We start from the raw sequence: 27,554 nt of genomic DNA on the forward strand, positions 1-27,554 counted from the left end.
CAAGAAAAACAAAACAACAACTGACAAACGTCTGGAAACACATCATCTGAACAATGTCTTGAGATGTAACTAATATAAGCAGAATAATTCACTCCAGACCGTTGGATTATTAGAGAATAATGCACAGCTGAGGTGTAATGGCCACTCTGCTGTTCTTTTCCAACAACGGACCGTCATTAGTGATTCCCTCCTGAACCTTTAGAACCGTTCGGCCCGATGACGGAAAAGCTGCTTTAGTGATAAAACACAATGGACACTGGTCTTCTCTCGGTGTATTTATTGTTGAACACTCTTTAACTTGAGTCTGGATGTTGTTTAAACAATCTCTGCACAATATAAAAAAAAAAAATAAATAGCAACCTAATATTTTGAAGCAAAATAAACTGGAATGTAGAAAGGAACGCAGGTTTAAACGTCCTCCTGTTCTGTCCGCTCTCTTGAGGAGACCCATCTGCTCACCAGCACCTCCTGAAACACACACACCATTACAGATCCAGACGTGTAGAGGAACGAGAGACACACACACACACACACTGTCTTTCTGTCTCACCTGTACGCTGAACCGCTTCACACACTCGGGAGACGACAGCATGTCTTCTGTCAGATCTGATGGAGTGATGACGTAGCAAAGCATCAGTTCCTGCAGAGAACACACACGCAGCGTCACAGAAAACACTTAACTCTTCCACTGTTTCAACAAATACACACTTTTTGCACTGTCCGTAAGTTAAGTTATATATTCAATTATATTAGGGCAGTGGCATCACACAAAAAAAACCCATACATTAAAAACAATCATATTGCACATTAGGGCTGTCACTTTTGAGAAAAATCTAATTCGAACGGGTATCAAATAATCAAGCAATGTATTCGAATACAGTACAGGTCAAAAGTTTGGAAACATTACTATTTTTAATGTTTTTGAAAGAAGTTTCTTCTGCTCATCAAGCCTGCATTTATTTGATCAAAAATACAGATTTTTTTTTTATATTGTGATATATTATTACAATTTAAAATGATTGGTTTTCAATTTATTATACTTTAAATGATCATTTATTTCTGTGATGCAAAGCTGAATTTTCAGGATCATTACTCCAGTCTATCACATGATCCTTTACAAATCACTCAAATATGATGATTCATTATCAAAGTTGGAAACCGTTCTGCTGCTAAATATTTTTTCATAACCTGTGATACTTTTTTAGGATACTTTGATGAATAAAAAAAAAAGAAAAAAAAAAGTCTTTCTTTTTTTTTAAATAAATCAATACTTTTATTCAGCAAGGATGTGTTAAATTGATAAAAGGTGATAGTAAAGAAGATTTATATTATTGATTATAAATGCAGTTCTTTTTCACCTTTTATTCATCAAATATATTAGGCAGCAGAACTGCTTCCAACACTCAGAATAAATCAGAATATTAGAATGATTTATTAGTAATGATGCTGAAAATTCAGCTTTGCATCACAGGAATAAATTATTTTTTAAAGTATATTCAAATAGAAAACTATTATTTTAAGTTGTAATAATATTTCACAATATTACTTTTTTTCCTGTATTTTTGATCAAATAAACGCAGCCTTGATAAGCATTAGAGACTTCTTTCAAAATTATAAAAACATGTTTCCAAACTTTTGACCTGTACTGTACATTGGAATATCTACGATCCGCCTATACGCCCGGCCGTCTGCTGTGTCTCTGACTCCGCGGCCTCATTCGGACGGTAACTCGACAGGTGAGCGCGAAGATTGGGTGTTGAGGATGCGTAAGTAAACCGTGTTTTGCAAATCCGGCAAACTATCTTATATTTAATGTTTACTTTACCATCTACGGTGTAGAACCCAAAATATTTCCAGACACTACTTTTGAGATGAGTTGGGGTAGAGCTGTCCGCTCAGGTGTTCTGTGCGTTATCTTCCATTTTCAAAACAGGCTGGCTATTGGCTATTATTCGCGTGATGTGGTCATGTGCCTACGCTACAATACGTTTAGAGCGCCCGCTACTGGAGGAGATGGCAAACAATAAAATAAAAAACAAACGGTCTAATCATAGACTGTAAAAAATGCGCTACACATGATGGCACTTTACAAACCGGATTGTTTATTTATAGTTCGATTACGGATATTTCACGTCATGTTCGAATGCATATTCCAATATCGAATGAAAAGTGACAGCCCTATTCCACATGCACATATCTACATATTACAACACTCCAATACACCGTGCTTTACTATAAAATTGACACGAGAAAAAAAGAATTCTTAATAAAAAAAATTGCATTACAAAATATGACTGGCTTCTGGTACAAAAGTGAACTTGTATCAATGGGGCCTTTAACTCTTTTTTTGTGGTTCTTTTTACAGAAAAGTGTCAGTGAAAGTAGTTGTTGAACTTTCAGAAACGGTTTATCTTCAAGCTACATTTGATCTGATCTGTTTTCTGCACAGTTTTTTATTACCCTGACGAGTTTAATGCTCGACGTGGAGGCCAAGCCAAGCCAAGTCTCCTTTATTTATACAGCACTTTTTACAGCACAGTGTTTCAGAGCAGCTTTACAGAGATAACAGGAGATTAATGCAGCAGAGTTTGTTTCCAGAAGAAAATAGCGTCTCAGTCCAGCTTCAGTAAGCTCAGTGATGCTTCATTTCTGTTGTAAAAAAGTTATTAATTTTAGTTCATGTATATTGTGACGTGCCTCTGGGCCCGTATGATTGTAATGAGTGTTGGGGGGGGGGGCTTTGAGTTAATCATGATGTGAAACACCTGTAGATAATGATAAAAGGTGAGGAATCACAGACTTCAGCCCTTTTTGGCTACCCCTTGGTCATCTGTTATTTTGGGTTGTTGCTGTATTTATTTATTATTCGTTTGTTTTATGTATTAGTTTAAGTTTGGGTAGTTTGCAGGCCTGTATTTTGGAGTGTAGGCTATATCTTGTGTTAATTATGTAGCTTATTCTTTATTTATGTTGGTTCTCTGAACGGAATGTTTTCCGTAGTGGTGTTTGTTATGTTTGATTAAATAAATATATTTTTTAATCCGCCTTCGTTCTCGTTGCCTCCCTCATTTGTCGCGGCTCAGAGCCGGCCGTGACAAATATGGGGGCTCGTCCAGCCATTCGTTGTAATTAAGAACACCGGTTGGTTATTATTTCCGACTCTGTGAGCGAGCTAGTGTGCAGCGTGCGCTGTTTAGTTTGTTTGGGAGGCTTCGAGTAACAATTGATTGGAGAATAAGCGTATGGTTTTGGTTATAATTTGAATTTGGGAAATATATTGTGTAAGTTAATATAGTTACTGTTGCGTATTGATTGGAATGTAGAAGAGACGAATGTGGTAAGTTACAAATTAATTGAATAACTTGATGGTGTGTGTACAAATGCATTTATCAGTTTTTTTTTTTGTGTGTGTGTGTGTTTGCTTAGTAATTAGTTTTGTTTGTTTGGTAATTTGTTAAGGGTAGCAGAAAAGTTAAATATGACTTCCAATATTGAAGAGTTCATTCGTAATCCGTCGGAAGATCTTTTAAATGAGTTTTCAAAGGATCAGTTGTTAGCGCTTGCGAGTCATTATGATGTTGTGCTTTCTGTCGCTGATAAACGGTTAAAGGAAAATTTAAAATCGTTCTTGACAGCTGCTTTGATTGAACAGAATGTTCTTGAGGAAAAACAGACAGTGTCTACTGTTCAGACTGGCAGAATGTATTTGACTTATGAGCAACAGAAGGATTTACTTTTGATAGAAATGAAGTCTAAGGAAAAAATTGAACAGCAAAAAATTGAAGCAAGACATGATATTGAAAACAAGAGATTGGAGCTTGAGCGTTATAAATTGGATTTGATAAATGCTGGGAAAATTTCTAGAGGAGCCAGAATAGCTTCTGGTGAGGGCAGAGACCAGGATTTGCTTGATTTTGATGTTGTCACAAATTTAAAACTTGTGCCTAAGTTTGATGAAAGTGAAATTGATTCTTTTTTTTCACTTTTTGAGCGAGTAGCTGGTACTAGAGGTTGGTCTGATTCAGAGCGTGTTTTGCTACTGCAATGCGTTTTTACGGGAAGAGCTCAGGAGGTGTTTTCTTCATTAAGTACTCAGGATGCGGAAACATATGAATGTGTTAAATCAGTGGTTTTGAAAGCTTATGAATTGGTACCAGAAGCATATAGACAGCGATTTAGAGGTTGGCAAAAATCTGAAAGACAAACGCATGTGGAATTTGTGAGAGAAATTCAAACTCATTTTAATCGCTGGTGTTCTGCTTCTAATGTCGAAACTTTAAGTGATTTAAAAGAGTTAGTATTGTTAGAGCAGTTTAAAAATTCAGTGCCACCCCGTATTGCTACTTATGTAACTGAGGCTAAAGCTCGTACAGCGTATGATGCTGCAGTTCTTGCAGATGAATATGCTTTAATTCATAAAAATCAGTTTGGACAGAAGGCATTCAGAGAAATTAGACGAGAACCGGGTTGGGTTGTACATGATAAGAGTAGGGAAAGTCCTGATATGTTTAGAGGAAGATCGTTACATTCACCTGGGGAGTTTGAATTAGTTGATGCATGCAATTATTGCCAGGCCAAAGGGCATTGGAAAAATGAATGTCCAGTGCTAAAAGCCAAAGCTCAATATTCATCAGGAAATAGAAAGCCCCAAAATGTGGTTTTGGGAGCAAAATCAGTAGGACTAGTAACATCCATTCATCCGTCGTTCGAACCAGCCATTGAAAGTAATTGTGAAACCTTGAGTTCTAGTTTTTCTCCATTTATCACAGATGGTTGCGTCTCACTAATAGGTTCTAAAGAGAAAAAACGAGTGAAAATCCTGAGAGACACAGGTGCGACGGAATCGTTTATCTCTGAGACTGTCCTGTCTTTTTCCAGTGAATCTTATACGGGAAGCAATGTTTTGATTAGAGGAATAGGACTGAATGTAGTATCCGTTCCTTTACATAAAGTGATGATGGTTTCAGATTTGGTTCAGGGAGAGGTAACACTTGGGGTACGTCCCTGTTTACCAGTGGTAGGTGTAGACATTATCCTTGGAAACAATTTAGCTGGAGGTAGAGTGTGGTCCGCTGGTTCCCCAGCTTTGATAGTGTCTCCCTCTTTGATTTCAGAGGGGTCAGAAGATGAAAATGCCCAGAGTTTCCCAGAAGTATTTGTATCTTCTGTTGTGACTCGTGCTGGGAGTAAATCTTTATCTGGGACTCAGTCAGATGTTAAGGGAGATGGTAAGACACTGACTAAAATACCATCAGTTTTGACTATCTCACGTAGTGATTTGGTGAGAGAACAACAGGCAGATGTCTCGCTTGTTGATTTGTTTGACAGGCTTCTGTCTCCAGATGTCCTGCAAGATACAGCGTCAGGGTATTATCTGGATGGAGAAATATTAGTCAGAAAGTGGGTGCCCCATGGTAAAGATTTTGTAGGAGACCCCATTGTTCAGATTGTTGTTCCAAAAAATCTCCGTGATCTTGTTTTGACGACCGCTCATGATACTTCAGGGCATTTGGGTGTTAAAAAAACGTATCAATTAATTTTGAAAAGTTTTTTTTGGCCCAAGCTTAAACGAGACGTGTCTGCATACATTAAAACCTGCCCTACTTGTCAGTTGACTGGAAAACCCAATCAGATCTTGAGACCAGCACCACTTTTTCCTATTCCCGTGGTAAGCCAGCCATTTGAACATTTAATTGTGGATTGTGTGGGCCCATTGCCTAAGTCGAAGGCAGGTAGTAAATATTTGCTTACGATAATGTGCCAAACAACCAGGTTTCCAGCTGCCTATTCGTTACGCTCAATTACTACAAAGACCGTTTTAAAAGCTTTAACGCAATTTATTGCTCTGTTTGGAATTCCTAAGGTCATACAAACAGACCAAGGATCAAATTTTACTTCGAAAATATTTGCTCAAATATTAAAGCAGTTGCATGTTAAACATCAGAAAGCTAGCGCATACCATGCTCAAAGTCAGGGGGCGCTAGAACGCTTCCACCAGACGCTGAAGTCGTTGCTAAGATCTTATTGTACGCACATGAAGGGTGATTGGGAAGATGGTTTGCCCTGGCTTCTTATGTCCGCTAGGGAAGCGTCACAGGAAAGCACAGGGTTTAGTCCAAATGAGCTTGTGTTTGGACATTCGGTACGTAGTCCAATGTCACTTTTGTCTGAGGATTTGAAGGATATCAATCCACCGAAGAATTTGTTAAATTATGTAAGTGATTTTCGTAGGAGATTGTATGAATCCTGTGCACAGGCAAAAGCGAATTTGGGGCATTCACAAGATAGAATGAAGCGGTTATTTGACCGTCGGGCAGAAGTTCGAATATTTAAGCCTGGTGACCAGGTACTCGCTTTAGTGCCAGTTGTGGGTTCTCCTTTTCAAGCAAAATTTTTAGGCCCTTATACTGTGTTGCGTCAGGTTTCAGGCTTGAATTATTTGATTGAAACTCCTGATAGGAGAAAGAAGGCTCGTGTTTGCCATGTGAATTTACTGAAACCCTATTATGTACGTGATGCTGTTAAAGATGCTACCCAAGGGGATGCTAATTCTGCTTTGAGTTCGGAGATTCCAGAAGGATTCCAAGTGAAACCTGTGCTTGTGGTTGGCGCAAGGGTGGAAACATCTTTAAGAGCTGTTCAGGCGGTGCCTGTTTCCGACGATGAGGGTCTAGATCCGGGTGAATCCGTTACACAAGGCTGTTTGGAAAACACAGAAGCACTTAAAAATTTGGGCATGATGTTGAAGCATCTCCCTGATGTTCAATCCTCTGATGTGACTGTCTTAATAAATGAGTATGTCTCGCTTTTTCCAGATACTCCCACACAGACAAATTTAATCGAACATGATATTGATGTGGGCGACGCAAAACCCATTCTTCAACACTATTACCGTGTTCCGTTGGAGAAAAAGCGACATCTAGAGGCTGAGGTTGAGTATTTGTTGAAAAATGGGTTAGCGGAGCCTTCTTATTCCAGCTGGGCGTCTCCGTGTATTTTGGTTAGAAAAGCTAACGGCTCTTTTAGATTTTGTACAGACTACAGGAAAGTAAATGCACTAACTAAACCTGATTCCTTCCCTTTGCCACGAATTGAAGATTGCATTGACCAGGTTGGGTCTGCCATTTATGTTAGCAAATTTGATCTGCTAAAGGGTTATTGGCAGGTGCCTTTAACAGCTAGAGCCCAAGAGATCTCTGCATTTGTTACTCCGTCAGGCCTATTTTCCTATAAGGTTATGAGTTTTGGCCTGAGAAACGCTCCAGCTACGTTTCAACGATTAATGAATCGAGTGATTTCTGGCCTGGAAGGTTGTGCAGTTTATCTAGACGATGTAGTCGTCTATAGTGACACTTGGTCAGAACATCTTTGTCGGATTAGAGCTTTGTTTGATCGTCTGGTTGCGGCTAACCTTACTGTTAATTTGAGCAAATGCGAATTTGCTAAGGCCACTGTAATCTATCTTGGCAAGGTCGTAGGTCAGGGTCAGGTATGTCCTGTTCGAGCTAAAGTGGCCGCAATTGATCAATTTTCTACTCCTACAACGAAAAAAGAGTTGATGAGGTTTCTTGGGATGGTTGGGTTTTATAGGGGGTTCTGTCAGAATTTTTCTACTGTGGCAGCTCCTCTTACCAACCTGCTTCGAGACAAGGTCAAATTTGAGTGGACTTCTGTGTGTCAGAGAGCATTTGAGGATGTTAAGTCTCTTCTCACTGTGTCTCCAATTTTGGTAGCACCTAGACTGGATAAACCCTTTAAATTGCAAGTTGATGCTAGTAATGTGGGAGCTGGAGCTGTGTTACTGCAGGCCTCAGAGGATGGTGTTGACCGTGTGGTGGGGTACTTTTCTAGAAAGTTTAATGCTTATCAACTTAACTATTCAGTTATTGAGAAAGAAGCATTAGCTTTGATTTGGGCATTAATCCATTTTGAAGTTTATGTGGGTTCAGGTGTAGGTCCATTGGTGATTTTTACAGATCACAACCCTCTAACATTCCTTCATTCCTTGCAGAATCCAAACCAGCGACTCATGAGATGGTGTATCTTCCTACAAGGGTATCATCTTGATATAAGACATATCAAGGGAACCGAAAATGTGATTGCAGATGCTCTATCTAGAGTATAATGTGTTGCTACAATGTTGGGTCTTCTGTTTTTTCTGTTTCTTTCTCCTACCTGTCTCTTCTCCTAGGTGCCGAGGTTGACGAGTATTAGGGGGAGATGAGTGGATTCTGGAAGATGTTGTGGCATCGGAGTTGTTTGGGAGTTATAGTTTAGTGAAGATTTTTTTTGTGTTTTTTTTTTGTTGTTTTTTTTTGGTATGTGTACATCCCAGTTTAGTTAGAGGGGGGTGGGGCTTGTTTTTTTTGTTTTGGGTGGTAATCCTGAGTGGGGGTACACTTCAGTGTCCTTCGGCAGTCCTGATTATGGGATTGTTGAGGATGCTGAGTTTAGTGTTTAAAGCCGCCCCGAGCTCGGCAAGCCACTGAAGACTAGATAGGCTTTAGGTAGTTTGTGATGTTAGTTAGGAGGTTGGGATGTACCCTATTGGAATTAGGTTATGTTTGGGTATGTGTATATATATATAGTTTTTGTTTTCGTTTGTGTGTGGGTGGTATAGGGGTTTACCTTTTAAGGGGGGGTGTGTGACGTGCCTCTGGGCCCGTATGATTGTAATGAGTGTTGGGGGGGGGGCTTTGAGTTAATCATGATGTGAAACACCTGTAGATAATGATAAAAGGTGAGGAATCACAGACTTCAGCCCTTTTTGGCTACCCCTTGGTCATCTGTTATTTTGGGTTGTTGCTGTATTTATTTATTATTCGTTTGTTTTATGTATTAGTTTAAGTTTGGGTAGTTTGCAGGCCTGTATTTTGGAGTGTAGGCTATATCTTGTGTTAATTATGTAGCTTATTCTTTATTTATGTTGGTTCTCTGAACGGAATGTTTTCCGTAGTGGTGTTTGTTATGTTTGATTAAATAAATATATTTTTTAATCCGCCTTCGTTCTCGTTGCCTCCCTCATTTGTCGCGGCTCAGAGCCGGCCGTGACAATATATACAGCCGCTCTGGAGAAAACCGTGATGTCATCGTCCAGCTCAGTTCAGTTCTCATATAATGCTGTCAATGCAGGAGATCAATAATAGTTGAATATTAAATGTCCCCAACTAAGCAAGTCAAAGGCCAAAGGCGAGAAACCCAAACTCCACCAGGTCCAGAACGGAGGGATAAACGCCCGACACGAAGCGGAGAGATCGCTCAAACGGTTTAATGCACAACTTGGTCATGGATTATTACACTTATACCATGGCTATTTGCCAGCATTGACAAGTTAAAACTGTTATTGATGTTCGACAGGAAGGGTAAAAATGACTTATTTTCATCATTAGATCTTTAAATCAGATTAAAGAGATAAAGTGCGCAAGCTTACATTTATTTGAACGAATTATATAGAGAAAGCGAGATGTGTGTGTGAATTACCTGCGTCTGTGCAGCATCTCTAACTAACAATAGCCGTGTTTCCATCCAAAGTTGCAAATTTAGTTAAGTCAGTAATAAAAGTGTAAGTTTCTGCAATCAGACTCGTGTCCCTCCATCATGAACGAGTGTGTCTCAGACTCGTGTCCCTCCATCATGAACGAGTGTGTCTCAGACTCGTGTCCCTCCATCATGAACGAGTGTGTCTCAGAGCGTCAGGCGAAACACAGTAAACGCTGTCATGTTCTCTGGCGTTCGGATGCTGGTGTTCGGGAACACACTCGTGTGTGTGAGACGCTTCTGAAGTGAGTTAAACCAGATCATTCTGATCACACACTCTTTCAGAAACACCAAACCAGCATTAGAGATGCTGCGACGCCATTGGTCCACTGGTTACTCCAGTTAATCAGTCCACAGAGGTGACTTAAGGGATACTTATTAAAATTAGATTTAAAATGAGATAAAATTAAGATCCTATTATTAAAGTCAGCATGAAACTGAAGATGCATTAGTCTTTTCTCCTCTATTGTGTCGTATATCCGAGTGAAACTCTTCAGGAACAAGAACAGATGTGGGCGGGGCTTGATTTTGTCAGTGTGGAATTGATTGGATGGTTGTGGCTTGCTATTGGCTGATCTCCTGTGAGTGACAGGTGTCTCGCCCTCGTCATCAGAGAAGAGATGTGATATTGGCTGTGAGTGACAGGCTGTGAGTGACAGGTGTCAGGTGTCAGGAGTGACAGGTGTCTCGCCCTCGTCATCAGAGAAGAGATGTGATATAAGAGGTGTTGTACCTTCGAGACGTTCCCGGTGGTTCTGCTGAGAGCGGCGAGAGTCCTCCAGCTGAAGGACCTCAGCGAAGCGCCTCTGAAACACACGTCTGATCTCTCCACCACCACCGAGTAGCTGAACGCACAGACAAACGCAGTAAAGCAGGAGCTCAAAGCATTATACTATATTAAATTACTAATTACTTTTATTATACTATATTAAAGCAGTAAAGTTGACAAGAAAAAACACTATAAATTGGGTTCTGAATTCAGTTTAAAGGGATATTCACCCAAAAATCAACATAGCCCATGATTTACTCGCCCTCAAGTCATCCTGTGTGGATATGACTTTCTTCCCATACAGTCAGTTATATTAAAATATGTCCTGCTCTTCCAAGCTTTATAATGGCAGTGAATGGCTGTTTCTGTTTTGAAGTCCATAAAAGTGCATCTAAGCCTATCCATCATATTACAATATTATCATAATATAATATTATCATGATAGACGCACTTTTATGATGGACAGATGCACTTTTATGATGGATAGATGCACTTTTATGATGGACAGATGCACTTTTATGATGGACAGATGCACTTTTATGATGGATAGATGCACTTTTATGATGGACAGATGCACTTTTATGATGGACAGATGCACTTTTATGATGGATAGATGCACTTTTATGATGGACAGATGCACTTTTATGATGGACAGATGCACTTTTATGATGGACAGATGCACTTTTATGATGGACAGATGCACTTTTATGATGGATAGATGCACTTTTATGATGGACAGATGCACTTTTATGATGGATAGATGCACTTTTATGATGGATAGATGCACTTTTATGATGGACAGATGCACTTTTATGATGGACAGATGCACTTTTATGATGGATAGATGCACTTTTATGATGGACAGATGCACTTTTATGATGGATAGATGCACTTTTATGATGGACAGATGCACTTTTATGATGGACAGATGCACTTTTATGATGGACAGATGCGCTTTTATGATGATAGATGCACTTTTATGATGATAGATGCACTTTTATGATGGATAGATGCACTTTTATGATGGATAGATACACTTTTATGATGGACAGATGCACATTTATGATGGATAGACGCACTTTTATGATGGACAGATGCACTTTTATGATGGATAGATGCACTTTTATGATGTATAGACGCACTTTAATGATGGATAGATGCACTTTTATGATGGACAGATGCACTTTTATGATGGATAGATACACTTTTATGATGGACAGATGCACTTTTATGATGGATAGATACACTTTTATGATGGACAGATGCACTTTTATGATGGATAGACGCACTTTTATGATGGATATATACACTTTTATGATGGACAGATGCACTTTTATGATGAATAGATGCACTTTTATGACGGATAGATGCACTTTTATGATGGACAGATGCACTTTTATGATGGATAGATGCACTTTTATGATGGATAGATACACTTTTATGATGGACAGATGCACTTTTATGATGGATAGATGCACTTTTATGATGGATATATGCACTTTTATGATGGACAGATGCACTTTTATGATGAATAGATGCACTTTTATGACGGATAGATGCACTTTTATGATGGATAGATGCACTTTTATGATGGATAGATACACTTTTATGATGGACAGATGCACTTTTATGATGGATAGATACACTTTTATGATGGACAGATGCACTTTTATGATGGATAGATACACTTTTATGATGGACAGATGCACTTTTATGATGGATAGATGCACATTTATGATGTATAGACGCACTTTAATGATGGATAGATACACTTTTATGGACTTCAAAACAGAAACGGACATTCACTGCCATTATAAAGCTTGGAAGAGCAGGACTTTTTTTTATATAACTCAGATTGTGTTCGTCTGAAGGAAGAATGTCATATACACCTAGGATGACTTGTGTAAATCATGGGCTAATTTTAATTTTTGGGTGAACTATCCCTTTAATGCTTATTTATGATTTGCATGTCGGCTGGACTGTATCTTGATGCAACAAAGCAAACTACTTTCAACATAAGAACAAACCTTGCATGATAAAACGGTGGTCCTTTTCGGTAGAGCACTAGAAAAGAGAGAAATAAAGGATCAGCTCTGGAACAAATGAGCAATCTATAGCAACTCTATAGTGCGCTCGAAGCGAGAGTCATGTGTCAAAGCCTCCAATGACTCCTGAAGTTCACAGCCAAGACTCGGTTTCAGTGAGCGTGCGGTGCAACGGGTCTGAGTGCGAGGAAAGCAATGCTTAATACACCTGAATAATTCACCGGTCCACCTCCAGTGTTACACACACTACTTGGAAAATCTCTCTCACCCGCTGGACTCGGTTAGTTCAGGGTTAGGCCTAAATGTTTTAGAGGGACACGCCATAAACAACAGTGCTTTTGTGGACAGATGGCTCGATCCGGTACACATTAGACACCAAAACATGACATTAGATGCAAGTCAGTTTAAATGGTTCAAACTGACAACTATTGTTGCATGAACATTAAAGGTCACCTAGAGTTTAATATTTTCTGCTTTCAGTCTGTGCGTTGCTTCTTGACATGCAAAGCTTGATATTCTTTGGCTTCTTTTGAAATTATTTTCATTGATGTAGAAAAATGAAGACATGACCTGGCCACAATTTGACTTAAATGTACGTTATTAACTTTGGTTACACTTTATTTTAAGCTGTCCTGGTTACGGTGTAATAATAATAATACACAATACACTAATACAGAAATGATTAATGAGTAATATTAGCAACACGCACTTCTTATAGGATTAGGGCTAATTGCTTGTAATTGTGTATCATTAACTATAGTAAGTACACTAAAATAAAGTTACACCAGATTTGTTTTAGTGTAGTGTTACCAATTTGTTTCTCTTTAAAGGTGTAGTGACCAATTTTTTAAGTGTAAAGTGTTAAATTTTTTCTTCAGAAGTGTAGTGTTACAAACTTCTTTTTTAAGTGCTGTACAAATGTCATTTTCATTAAAACTGTAGTTACCAATTTGTTTTTTAAGTGTAGTGTTACAAACCTTTTCTTTAAGTGAAGTGTTACCAATGTTTTTCTTTCAGTGTAGTTACCAATTTGTTATTCTTTAAAGGGTTAGTTCACCCAAAAATGAAAGTTCTGTCAGTAATTACTCACCCTCATGTTGTTCCAACCGCGTAAAACCTTCGTTCATCATCGGAACACAAATTAAGATATTTTTGATGAAATCTGAGCCTTGTCTCACTCCTCCATAGGCTGCTAGGTGGCCCAAACTTGCTGGCCCAGAAAAGTTATTAAAGAGATCGTTAATATAGTCCAAGTGACTCCAGTGGCTCAATCTTAAGTATATCAAGCGACGAGAATACTTTTTGTGCGCAAAAACAAACAAAAATAACGACTTTATTCCACTATTCATTTCCTTCTCTCTGGGCCTCGTAGTGTTTTTGCGCTGCGCGTCTGTGTTGCACGTCATCACGCATCACACACATGACCAGCGTCGGCCAATAGTGAGCCTACGTGGTGACGTGTAACACAGACGCGCTGCGCAAAAACACTACGCGAACCAACTAGAGGTCGAGAGAGAAGGAAATGAATAGTAGAATACTATTTTTGTTTGTTTTTGCGCACAAAAAGTATTCTCGTCGCTTGATATACTTAAGATTGAGCCACTGTAGCCACTTGGACTATATTAACGATCTCTTTAATAACTTTTCTGGGCCAGCAAGTTTGGGCCACCTAGCAGCCTATGGAGGAGTGATCAGCTCTCAGATTTAATCAAAAAGATCTTAATTTGTGTTCCGAAGATGAACGAAGGTCTTACGCGGTTGGAACAACATGAGGGCGAGTAATTACTGACAGAATTTTAATTTTTGGGTGAACTAACCCTTTAAGTGTAGCGTTACAAACCTTGTCTTTAAGTGAAGTGTTACAAACTAATTATTATTCAAATATTTTTATTGGGTTTTCAATTGTAAACACTTATAAACAATTAACAAGTCCCCATACAGTAACCCCAACATACACAATAGTAAATGACAATAACCAAAATAAAATAGTAATAAAAAAAAAAAAAAAAAAAAAAAAAAAAAAAAAAAAAAAATAAATAAATAAATAAATAAAATAAAATAAAAACTGACACGTTACAGAGTTACAGAGCCTGTGAATCAATTATGTCCCAGTGTTTCCCGCAGGAAATTGTAAGTTAAAATAATCCAGAAATGGCTGCCAGACCGTATAAAATCTCTGGGTTGAACCCCTGATCGTGTGTTTCAACTTCTCAAGTTTCAGGTGTGCCATTACATCCTCAACCCAGCGCCTGTGTGTGGGAGGCATATCTGACTTCCAATTGCGCAAAATAAGACGTCTGGCCAATAGAGATGAAAACGCAATGGCGTCTGATTGTGCACCAGATATCGCCATCCCAGCAGGGGTCACACCAAATATTGCGATTTCAGGAGCAGGGCTTATCTCTGTGTCACAAATGTAAGAAAAAGTGTCAAAAATTAAAGACCAAAACTGTATCAACTTTGGGCAAGCCCAGAACATATGACAGAGGGTAGCCGGAGCCTGACGGCATCGGGAGCAAATCGGGTCAACATCTGGATATATCCTGGCAAGCTTACTCCTAGATAGATGAAGCCTGTGGAGCACCTTAAACTGCAGCAAACCATGTCTGATACAAATCGAAGTTGAATGTATTCTTTTAATTGCGCTTTGCCAGGAAACGTCCGACAGTCCAAATCCTAGTTCCCCCTCCCATCCTGTCCTAATATGACTAAGTGACGGCGAGGCGATCATCTGAATATCCTCGTATAATCTACTCACTCCTCCTCTTTGATTTAGATCCCCCTCCAACCACTCCTCTATCCAATTATTTGACGAGAGTAGCGGAAAGGAAGGGAAATGTTTCCGAACAAAGACACGCACCTGCTGATACCTGAAATAATGCGAACTGGGGATATTATACTCATTTACCAGCTGCTCAAATGACATGAACACACCATCCTTAAAAAGATCTTTCACCCGTTTCAGACCATTCCTGAACCATGACTTAAATGCTGTATCCATGAGTGAGGGTGGAAAGAGTGCGTTGGCCGAGATTGGGAGAGAGGACATAGCCTGTCTATGTTTGAAGTGGGTCCTGAATTGGGCCCATATTCTGAGTGAGCCGCTCACAATAAGGTTATTTGTAAGGCGCTGCTTGCTGAGTGGCAATGGCGCACATACTAAAGAAGGTAAGGACACCGGATGAGCGGAATGTTGCTCCATTTCAACCCACACAGGCCCACCCCCCTCGTAAGACGCAGAAACCCAGTATATTAGTTTAAAAATATTAGCTGCCCAGTAATATTGTAAAAAATTTGGTAGTGCTAAGCCTCCCGCCTCTTTCCGTTTCTCCAGATGTGACCTTCTTATTCGTGGGATGGTCTTGTTCCAGATAAAGGTAGATATAGATTTATCTAGCTCTTTGAAAAAAGACTTTGGGATAAAAACAGGTATTGTATGAAACAAAAATAAGAACCTGGGCATAATTATCATCTTGACAGAATTAGCCCTGCCGGCAAGTGATATAGGCAGCGCTGACCAACGGGAAAGGTCCTGTTTGGCCCTTTCCAGGGCTGGTTTAAAGTTATGCTTAAATAAATCCCTGTATTTGCTGGTTACTGAAACGCCAAGATAAGTAAAAGTGTCGCGGGTTTCTTTTAGTTGATATGCCTCAAATGACATCTGCCGAGCCTGGTCGTTAATAGGGAAGAGCAAGCTCTTAGTAAGGTTGATTTTGTAGCCTGAAATCTCTCCAAAATTAGAGATAATTTCTAATGCCTTAGGAATAGAGGTGCAAGGATCGGACAAGTACAGTATCAGGTCATCCGCATATAGAGACAGTTTATGATTTTGCCCCCCCCTGACAACACCCGTGAGCTCCTTGGCACTCCTAAGTGCAACCGCCAGTGGTTCAATGGCGAGGTCAAACAGAAGTGGGCTCAATGGACAGCCCTGTCTTGTCCCCCTACCTATAGGAAAATAGTTGGAGATTATTTTATTAGTACGGACGGAGGCCTGCGGGGTAGCATACAGGATCCTTATCCACGAACAAAAAGCCGGTCCAAAACCAAACCTCCCCAGAGTTGTAAAAAGATACTCGTACTCAATCCGGTCAAATGCTTTGTGAGCGTCGAGGGAGAGCAAAACCTCTGCTGTAGGTGGAGTTTCCGTGGAGTAAATAATATTAAAAAGCCTTCGTATGTTGCCAAAAAGCTGCCGCCCAGTAATAAAACCAGTCTGATCTGGATGTATCACTGTATGCATAACAGACTCCAATCTACTAGCCAAAACCTTGGTCAAGATTTTGTAATCGCAGCAGAGTAGACTCACAGGCCGAAATGACTCACATTTCAGAGGGTCCTTTCCTTTCTTAAGAAGGACTGAGATAGTGGCCTGGGTCATTGTAGGAGGGAGAGTCCCGCGCTCTAATGCCTCGGTATACACATTTTTTAAAAGAGGGGTTAGTTTAAATGAGAATTTTTTAAAAAATTCAATAGGGAAGCCATCCGGCCCCGGAGCTTTACCGCTCTTCATTTTTTTTATTGCCCGATCAATTTCGGCTGCTGAAATGTTGCTATCAAGATCTGCCCTGTCCTGCCGGCCTACGGTTGGGATCTCGAGACCATCGAAAAACTGAGCTAACTTAGTGCTATCACAATTTTCAGTGGTATAGAGGTCTTCATAAAATTTTCTAAATTGTTTATTTATGCTTTTTTGATCTGTGGTTATCCCTTCTGGAGTGTTAATCTCTGCTATAAATCCAGCCTCTGCGGATTGCTTTAACTGATGGCTTAGTAGTTTGCTGGCTCGTTCCCCATGCTCGTAAAATTCTTGACGAGATTTAAGATAGAGCACCTCAACTACTCCAGATGAGAGAGTATCGAATTCTGTTAGCAAACCTATTCTCTCTTTACACAGAGCCGCAGATGGAGCTTCAGAATTTTTATGATCAACGTCCTTTATCAATGAAATCAACTCATTAAGGCGGGCTGACCGTCTTCTGTTCATGCTTACATTATAAGATATGATCTGACCACGTAAATACGCTTTCATTGCCTCCCACAGGTTCGAGTGGCTCGTGTCTGGTGATTGGTTTGTTTCTAGAAAGAAGTCAATTTGGGCGGATAGGAAATTAACAAAATCTTCATCAGACAAAAGATGTGGGTTAAGTCTCCAGTTGCGTTGTGGAGGCTCGTTATCTGGAAAGCAAAGCACCATTGTTACTGGGCTATGGTCAGAGATAACGATACTATCGTATTCGCTAGATCTCAGCAGGGGGAGGAGTTTCTTGTCCAGCAAAAAATAATCTATCCTGGAATACGAATTATGCGCTGGAGAGAAAAAAGAATACTGTCTAGAAACCGGATTTCTATATCTCCATGCATCAACCACCCCATACGCTTGGAGAAAAGCATTAATAGTCTCAGCTGATTTACTAAGTGTTCTCGGTGCAGCGCTAGAACGGTCCATAGTGGGATCCAGAACACAGTTTAAATCTCCCCCGAGGACCAATTGGTGACTGTTTAATTCTGGAAGAAGTGAGAAAAAGTCAGTGAAAAATTTAGCATTATCCCAGTTTGGAGCATAGACGCAGGCCAGGACTATTGGTAAATTAAATAAATGTCCTTGAACAATAATAAACCGACCATCTTTATCTTGAATCATTTTTGTCTGTACAAATTGCACTTCCCTGTGGATGAGAATGGCCGCACCGCGGCATTTAGCGTTAAATTTGGAGTGAAAAATCTGGGAAAAACCCCCTCTCTTAAGTCTGGAGTGATCCTTATCAAGCAGGTGTGTCTCGGTTAAGAATGCTATGTCTGTTTGCAGCTTCGATAAATGAGAAAACACCTTACTACGTTTTACTGGGTGGTTAAGCCCTTTAATATTCCAGTTCGTAAATTTAGTGTTTGCCCGCCCCAAACCACCAAAATTAGGGATCGCCATATTCTAATATCTGAAATGATCTAACAGCAGCCTGTCTAGAAACAACCTGATCGTAAAGCCTATTCACAAGTGACAGATCTCTGTATAGACATTGTGCAATTGAAACCAATAAATGAAAAAAACATGAAAACAACAGAAAATACAAAAACACAAAATCGAACACATTATTCACAAAACCCCATTGCTGGCCTCTCCCCAAACGAAAGGCTGCATACTCCCCCAGTCGTACATTAACGCACAACATGACAAAGCTTACCTCGTGAGATCGAGTCCCACCAAAACTATATTAATAACAGAATAACATGTTGCAGCTAATCTTAACTGTAATCAAATATAGTACACACTCAGTACATGTCCAATCTAGTACCTTATTTATATTCCACTTTATATGAGTAACCTTAACCAACATAGACAAAATCTCCGAGCCAACCAGTCAGTTAGCAGGGCCCGACAGTTCAAAAACAAAACCAATACAAAATTAAATTTCTACTGGTGCATACTGGACACAATAGGGCACCATTAACGTTCGATGGGATTTCCAAACAGTTCAGTCATGCCAACACGGCATTTGGCCAAAATGAACAGAAAAGCTCTAAGTTAAGTTTAAGGAAGTGCACATGTTAAATCAACCCGTTGTGTGTTCTCACAGCCAAATCAGCCCAAAACAGAAAGTTTGTCGTAAATTTGCGCCTTTGCTGACGGTCTTTAGCTGGTGATTGGATATATTAAAATCCCCTTTGCTTAAATAAAGTCTTTATCAAGATGGTAGTCCAGATAACGTTGATCCAACATACCTTTTTATACAGGATGTATGAAACCACGGAAAGTACGTCACTCTGCGCTGTCACATCTTTAGGTTGCGCTCTTCAGGTTTTCAGTTATGAAATCCTTGGCCTGTTTTGGGTCTTTAAAGCTATTGCGCACACCATCTGACGTCGTTATCCTCAGCTCCGCTGGGTACCACAGGCCGTAGCGGATTCCCTCACAACTCCTTAACAGGCCCCGCACTTCATTGAACTCTGCCCGCTGCTTTGACACTGCTTGTGTGTAGTCTGGTTGGATGCGGATCTTATCACCGTCCCCCGTAGTCAGTTGTTTCATCTGCCCAGCTTTCCTTAGTATTTCCTCCTTCTCCTGGTAATAATGGCATCTGATGACGAAGCCTCTCGGCGGGTCACTGTTAACAGGTCTCACGCGCAGCGTACGGTGTGCCCGATCTAGTAAAGGGGGCTTATCGAGACCAAGCGTCTCCTTCAGGCAATGAGATATAAAATCCGTCGCGCGCTTCCCGTCCTCCCGTCCTTCCTTTATCCCAGTAATACGCAGGTTATTGCGGCGCGACCGTGCCTCCAAGTCCTCATTTCGTGCTTTCTGGGTCGCGAGCTCCCTCCGCACGTTAGCCATATCACGCTCCAGAGCAGCAATCAGATCGGAGTGGCTGTCAGCTGCCGACTCGAGGGCGACTACCCGTTTATCTAGGGCTTCACTCTTGGCGTTAGCATTATCATTGGCTAGTTTAATTTCTGCTCTTAGCTGGTCAACCTGATTTCGAATTTCAGCGGATTGTGCCTCTGCTTTGGTGAGCAATTCTGTCCTCAACTCGGCGATTGCTAGGAGGATGGCCTCATGTCCGGGTCCGCGGTCAAGTGCGGCGTTAGGTAACGTTACACCATCTTGTACAGCGTTAGCCTCTGGGCTAGCCTTGGAGCTAACCCTTGTATCAGGCGCTTTTCGGGGGTTTTTAGACATTTTCAACGAGCGTTTGTTCAAATTGTCCAGCCTGTTATGACGTATTGGCTTCAATAATGAGCGTGACTAAAGGTATTTACATTAAATTGCTGCTTCTGTATTTCTTAATAGTGTTGGCGTGGAGCTCGGTAGAAACACGTCCTCACATGGCACCGCTCAGACCGGAAGCCCTGAAGTGTTACAAACTAAATGTTACACTAATGTCTTTTCCTTTCAAAGTGTTTCCATTTTTTCCTTTGAAGTGTAGTGTTACAAACCTTTTCTTTTAGTCTTACAAACCTTTTCTTCAAGTCAAGTGTTACAAACCTTTTCTTTAAGTGTAGCGTTACCAATTTTTTCTTTAAAAATGAGTTACAAACTACTTTTTAAAGAGTAGTTACAAACTTATTTTTTAAAGTGTCACACTAATGTCCTTTTTCTTTAAAAGTGGCTAACAATTTTTTTCTTTAAGTTTAAAATTTACCAATTTTTATCTTTAAAAGTGTAGTTTCAAACATCTTTTTTAAAAAGTGTAATTACCAATGTTTTTCTTGAAGTATAAAGTTACCACCGTTTTCAATAAAACGGCTGTATAAAAGCAATATAACACTTACATTCATTCATCAAATGCTGGATGCCAAATCACAGCGATGTTGAAACATACACGAATGTGAATGAAATGTCTTGTGGAAATGCTTGCAAAATGTATTATTAAAATGACCCTGCATTGAAAATAAATCAGGTTGAATATAGTTGATGAGATTGTATGAGAAATATCCTTACTTAAGTCAGTTCCATATTTAATTCCAGACTTCGGCACCCAGCCTTTACTGCGGAAATAGTGATAGGCCGCGTATGAGGTGGAGAAGTTGGGCTGAAGAGAACGAAACATCGTCCAGACCTGAGCGACTGACAGAGCTTCCTATAGTAAACAAGACCAGACCCAACTTAGCTACCAATCAAGAAACAACACATTTAAAAGACGTACACAGGGGTGTGTTTCCCATACAACGCCGTAACTCGCTGCTTCACTACTATAGTATGATGCATCGTTGAAGAAATCATCTAGCTAGTCACGACTGTTCCCCAAACCGTACTGTCGCAAATTGGTCGTTCAACCACGTTGGTTAATGACGTCACGCAGTTGTTGGAGTGATAATACTTTTAATAAATCTGTTTGAGATGGAATTAATGCAAGATGTTTTGCTATAAATTACGGACATGTCATCTGAGGAATATTTCTCATTTTTCTCAGTTATTTAGCTTTATTTCCAGATTCAATCATAGGCTCGTTCTTACACTAGAGCTCGTTCACACATGCGCACTCTTCAACAACGACGCTTTAAATCTCTCGACAAACTAAAAGACGTAAATGACATTTGCATGTGTTCTAATTTAATAAAAGATATAGATTGCACTGAATGTCAGCTTGATTATTTTGGATTTATTGAGTCCACATGTCATGAAAACAAGATGGTTTCGGGAAACACCGACTCGTTGAACTGCTGATAACGACAGAATCCGTGACTATAGTCGGCTAACGACGCTTTCGGGAAACACACTCCTGGCCGACACACAGTAAAGGCAGTAAAACTCACCCCGCTGTAATAAATGGACAAGCATCCAAGAGCATAAACCAGGAAGAAAGCCTGAAATGCAAAGACAAGCATCTTGTTAGGAGACCAATCGCTCTTGCATCGCTTCTCAACTGATTTGCTTGGTCGCTAACAAGGTTATGTTAGGATGTCTCCTAAATCACACTGGCTTTGGTTCAAACCCAAGATAGCGCTCTAAGAAATCACACAGGGGAATGTCAGACAAAGGTAAAGCACACAGCCGGGATGAGGAATAATCAATTATAAAATATCACATGTTGCTCTTCGACTCTTTGCTAAGACTCCAGGGTGTATTTAACTGGAGAATGATGGGATGTGATCACACTAACGAGAGGAGTGGTAACTTCAGTAAGCTGTTGTTGAGGGAGGTTGAATTAACACTTAAGGGAGAATACAGTAGATAAGACATTCACATTCACTTCTGTTGTTTGGACTGGCTCAAATCACGCGACTGCATCCAGCTGTAACAATAAAACACCATTTAACTCAAAGCGGACGGATGAAGACCAGGGGCACGAGACCACAGTGATGGAGGCCCGGGATAATAATAGAATAACTGCAGCAATGTCCAATATGTTGACAGACAGGATTTCTGGGTAATGCATCATCACAGAGACGGCTTGAACCTCCAGGCTAGTCACTCACTTCTTCATAACTCAGCTGGAGATACTCCATCATGGGGAACGGGTTTATTCTGCACACACACTTGCCCAGCGGGTCCTGAGATAAGAGAAGAGTCCATTACTGGCAGGTTCACTCTTCAAACTAAGACTGGAGAAATGCATTATTACTTGTTCACATCTATAAGCATGCATCTAATTTCTGAAACAAACAATGAAGGAGTTTCCCTCACTTTTGTCTTTTCCAGTTGTTCATTATTACTAGATTAGGACGTTTAATTTAGAGCCAATTCTCTCAGAATACGGTTGTCAGTCCCTTGTTTGAGTCCTTAATGGATTAGTTCACTTCAGAATTAAAATCTCCTGATAATGTGCTCTCCTCCTCGTCATCCGAGATGTTCATGTCTTTCTTTCTTCAGTGGAAAAGAAATGAAGGTTTCTGGGGAAAACACTCCAGGATGTTCCTCCATATAGTGACTTCAATGGGGTCCAACGGGTTGAAGGTCCAAATGTGAGTTTCAGTGCAGCTTCAAAGTCTCGACACGATCCAGCCGAGGAATAAGAGTCTTATCTAGACAATCCAGCGGACATTTTATAACAAAGTAAACATTTATATACTTTTAACCACAAATGCTGGTCTTGCACTCGCTGTGATGCGACACGCATTACGTAATCAGGTTGAAAGGTCACGCGTGTTCCGGGTCAGAAATGTAGAGTAGGGCGAAAAACTCTCATTTAATTTCCTCCTCCAGCTTTAAAATCATCCAACATCGTTGTTTTACCTTTTATTTATTTATTTTTTGTAAATGCCGTTTTGCACGTTGGCTTTGTAAACACTGGGTCTGTTCTTACACCTACGTCACGCTTGACCTTTCAACCTGATTACGTAATGTGTGTCGCATCACAGCGAGTGCAAGACCAGCATTAGTGGTTAAAAGAATATAAATGTGTATTTTGTTCTAAAATGTCGGCTGGTTTGTCTAGATAAGACTCTTATTCCTCGGCTGGATCGTGTCGAGACTTTGAAGCTGCACTGAAACTCACATTTGGACCTTCGACCCGTTGGACCCCATTGAAGACACTATATGGAGGAACATCCTGGAGTGTTTTCCTCAGAAACCTTAATTTCTCTTCCACTGAAGAAAGAAAGACATGAACATCTTGGATGACGAGGAGGAGAGTACATTATCAGGACATAACTAACGTTTTAACGCGGTCACAGTTGGTTATGTAAACTGGATCCGTGTCAGTATATTAGATCTGTGCACGAGGTCTTAAAGCAACAGCGTTCGCTTGTCATTAATGTTAATCAAGACGAAGAGAAAATCACTTTCTGCTCTTTACTGAATAACTTCAGTAGCTTTAAACTAATCAGTTTATATATAATTTATAGTTATATTTTTAGATTTGTTTATTTAAATGCTGCTGTTAAATACACCTACTGAAACAAAACACTGTTTATCTCATTTGTGTTTTATATTGTATTTGTAATGTGTGTCTTTGTATTTCTTTATAACAAAGATAAAACACTGCATTAAAGCTTTAGCGTCGCTCACCCCTCCTTTGGCCTAAATCATCTGTCATTCTTTTATATTTTGCTACTTTGTAAGGCTATGATTTTAAAATAGTGAAATTAGTTTGGCTGTAATGTTCAGTCACTTGCAAAATAGGGAAAAATCATGAATTGTGATTTTCCTGAAAAGGAATATAATATTTTTGCCATATCGGCCGCCTCTATCTGATAGATATTTAGTCCATCAGCCACAACAGCAAGCGCTAAATCTGCTAAGCCTTTTATTTTTGTTGCAAAAAGATACTTGGATGAAAGTTTGGCTAATGCACCGTTTGCATTATGACCCGACACTGGTCTTCCTTTCACTGGTGGATTGTGAGATATTCTTCACAGGGTTCATACAGACACTGTACAATTACATTCCAGGACTTTTCAAGCACTACTTTTTGGTTTTCAAGGACTATAATGAGAGATCTCACTTATCAAACAATATCTTTATCTTTCAAATTCTAAAAAAGGTCAATAGATAAACTAATAAAACAAAATGCAACACTTTAAAACCATTGAAAGGACACTATGACAAAGATATCGCTTTCCTGATTCAAACTGATATTTTCTCCCATGAATTTATGATTGAGCTGAAGAATGAAACATGGGATATTTATACAAGCAATATCACACTCATAGTCATGAGAAATGGCTCTATATCTATATTTGATTTTGTGTGAAAAGATTGTTTTATCAATAAAATTCAATAATTCAAGCACTTTTTCAAAAATATGGCTGTTTTCAAAGGTTTACATTTCAAAACGTCAAATTCAAGCACTTTGTACGAACCCTGTGTTTTGCAAATCTAGTTTAATTCACCATTGAGACGTTGTCCTCTGTAGAGTTCCCATCATCCTCCTCCTCCTCCTCAGAAACCAGAACATATTCACAGGCGTCTGACGGGTCGGTGTTGGGCACGATGGGCTCAGGACTCCTCCGCTGGGCTTCCTCCGCTCTACAGCCACAGTGAGCGACCCAGTCGTCGTGTCGTCTGCACTTCACGCTGGGTTTGGAGAGCTCAGGTTCTTCCGGATGGAGATCGGCCAGAGGGTCATAAGCCGGGTTTCCTTGACGCTGAGGCCTGGCAGGATCAGTCTGATCCAGAGTTAAATCAGTCTCACACGACACATCATCCGATGAGCCTCCGACGCTTTCGGCCTGAGATTTCACTCGTTCTCGGCTCTCTTCCTCCTCGATATCAAACTCCACTGGTTTTGTGAGTATCTGAAGCGTATGATTGACAGACTCATCCTCCAATCCCTGCATCCCGAGAGCCGCCCGTGCCCAGCGGAGCCGCTTCTGGTATCTGGTAGAAATGAAACTGATGATTACGCATCAAGTGCAGGCATGAGAATAACTGCAAACTAAGGATGCGCCGACATGAACATTTTGTCCAATAACCGATAATTCTTTAAATCTGAAAGCCGATAACCGATATATTTGCTGATAAATCTAAATCCAAATTTTTAAATATATTTTTGAGAGCCTGATTACAAAAACAAAAGTCTCACCATTAAAATCCACGTCCCAAACACACATTTATAATCTTCTCATTATAATGTTATGTAGCCGATATGACAGACTTGTGCTGCACTTTACTGTATTTTCCTTTTTTGAAGTGATTCCAATCATATTTCAAGCAGTTCATAATCATCATGTTGAACAGTCGCATCTGAAGCGTCTCAGCTGGAGGAGATAATACATTATTTATCAGCTTTAATATATCGGCCACATTTTATTATCGGGCCGATAACAATGACATTAAAAATGAACATGTATCGGCCGATACCGATATGGTGGCTGATATATCGTGCATCCCTACTGTAAACATTACTTACTCTGACGAGGAGATCACAGGTAGACATCGGTCTCCAATGTCTAAAAAAAGAAATAAAATCAGTCATAGTCGTATTAAATGTTTAGATGCTCATGGTTGATTAAAGGGTTAGTTCACCCAAAAATAAAAACGGTCATTCACTCATAAGTTAACGTTCTAAATAGGGTTATTATCGTTAACTAAAACTATTACAAACATTCCCAACAATCCAAAATGGATCCAACAATTTTATCTAATTTTATGCCCATCTCTAATATTTCTTTTCTTTTTTTCCAAGTGGTTCTTCACCAGCTGAGCAGCTTTACAACAACAAGGCTTTTAATGTTCTTCCAATCAGAAAACCTCACTCTATTGTAAATGTTTCAGATGATGTTTTAATGGCCACTGAGTCACACAAGTTGTTCAATATCTATATTATGCATTTATTTATATTTATATTATGCAGGGCCTAGAATTAAGACTCACCAAGTGCCAAATGTGAGAAAAAAAAAGAAGTTTTAGTGAGTATATGAAACGGTGTCTCTCGCCAGTTTTCCGTAATATATTTATGAATTCTACCGATGCATTAGCGTGAGCGACACTTGGGACGAGGCAGGTTAAGCCTTGACAATATACATATTCAAGCGCAAGACGATGCAAAGGAAGCTCATTTCGTTACTCAGGCGCTGTGTGGGAAGTTTTGTGTGACAGCGCACAAACACTACACTGAGCTCTTTCACATCTTCTTGCACTTCAGCAGACATATTCACACCAAACTGTCAAAAATAGCGAGTATTCTAGTAAACATAGTTGTTATGTCTAAAGTGAACGTAAACAGTTGAGAAAGTAAACGCATGTGTATCAGTATCAGTGTATTAGATCCATGCATTCGCTCTTAAAGTGACAGCAGCCTAATAAACATTCAGCCGTCTGTGCTTTTAATGTTAATCAAACGACAAATAAAAAAACACTCACCGCTCTTGGCTGAATAACCTTTGTAAGTTTAATAAGGAAACTTTAATAAGCATGTTAAGTATATATTTTTATGCAGTGAAGACTATGCAGTGTTATTTTACATTTGCTTTATTACATTTCTGTAGCTGAAAACTACTGTCAGACCCACACGAAAAGCTCTGTTTATTGTTATGCTTTTGCTTGTTCTTCGATTATTTGTTCTTATTTTATTACTGACTGTTTACTCGTCTGTAATAATGTGTTAAATTTATATTAGTTGGTCGGTTAAAAATATTTATGGCTGGTTAATTTTCTTAAGTGCCAAAAAGTTAGTTTTAGGCCCTGTTTATATGTGAATAAAAGCCTCAACTAAATCTGTTCATCATATAAAACAAGTGTGCTTATTCAGAAGACCACTCGATTCATATTACAAGCTTTTTTGGGGTAAACAGACTTTCAATTTGAGGGACAGAAATCTCTCAGATTTCATTAAAAAAATATCTTCATTTGTGTTTCAGTTTTTTGGATTTGTAACGAGAAAATTAGACAGAATTTTAATTTCTATTTGGTTGAACTATCACTTTAAATGTAAAAAAATAATGCTTCCAACACCCTCAGCAACAGCAGATGCTGTCACTCAATACCTACATTTCCACTGTCGAGAGATCACGTGCTCAGGTCTGGATCTCGAGAACACTCCTTTACCAAAGTAACCCTTCAAGAACAAGAGGAGAGAAGGTTTAAACGACTGTTTTACCACGGTATGACCCAAACACAAGCAGTGCTGCCTCACCCTCTCATACAGTGTCAGTGTGTGTGCAGGATCTGTGACTATGACTTGATGACTGATGATTTCTGCTCTGTATATGATGTGATCCTCATCCTGTGCGCTCAATAACACCGGAAGAGGAGCTTCAAACGACTCATAAACCTTCGCCCGGCGTTTGGGCGCTTGAAACACGGCTTCAGTCATGGAGGATCA

At 39.7% G+C, this 27,554-nt stretch overlaps 1 protein-coding gene across 1 annotated transcript in view; it reads right to left on the reverse strand.

Moving 5' to 3' along the window:
* Positions 1–262: 262 nt before the first annotated feature.
* Positions 263–27,554, reverse strand: part of tsen2 (TSEN2 tRNA splicing endonuclease subunit) — a 27,406-nt gene continuing 114 nt past the window's right edge. Inside the window, exons 1-11 of the mRNA XM_084394657.1 lie at positions 27,366–27,554; positions 27,221–27,287; positions 25,641–25,680; positions 24,622–25,108; positions 22,267–22,341; positions 21,604–21,654; positions 20,789–20,927; positions 12,334–12,370; positions 10,271–10,382; positions 551–640; positions 263–468 (exon numbers count right to left, since the gene is read on the reverse strand). The exon at positions 27,366–27,554 is cut by the window's right edge and continues 114 nt beyond it. Coding sequence (XP_084250783.1) covers positions 409–468; positions 551–640; positions 10,271–10,382; positions 12,334–12,370; positions 20,789–20,927; positions 21,604–21,654; positions 22,267–22,341; positions 24,622–25,108; positions 25,641–25,680; positions 27,221–27,287; positions 27,366–27,545 — 1,338 coding nt within the window. The 5' untranslated portion in view covers positions 27,546–27,554 and the 3' untranslated portion in view covers positions 263–408. The remainder of the gene's footprint in view (positions 469–550; positions 641–10,270; positions 10,383–12,333; positions 12,371–20,788; positions 20,928–21,603; positions 21,655–22,266; positions 22,342–24,621; positions 25,109–25,640; positions 25,681–27,220; positions 27,288–27,365) is intronic.

This window comes from Rutilus rutilus (genome assembly GCF_951802725.1).
Source record: "Rutilus rutilus genome assembly, chromosome: 22".
Lineage (NCBI taxonomy): Eukaryota > Metazoa > Chordata > Actinopteri > Cypriniformes > Leuciscidae > Rutilus > Rutilus rutilus.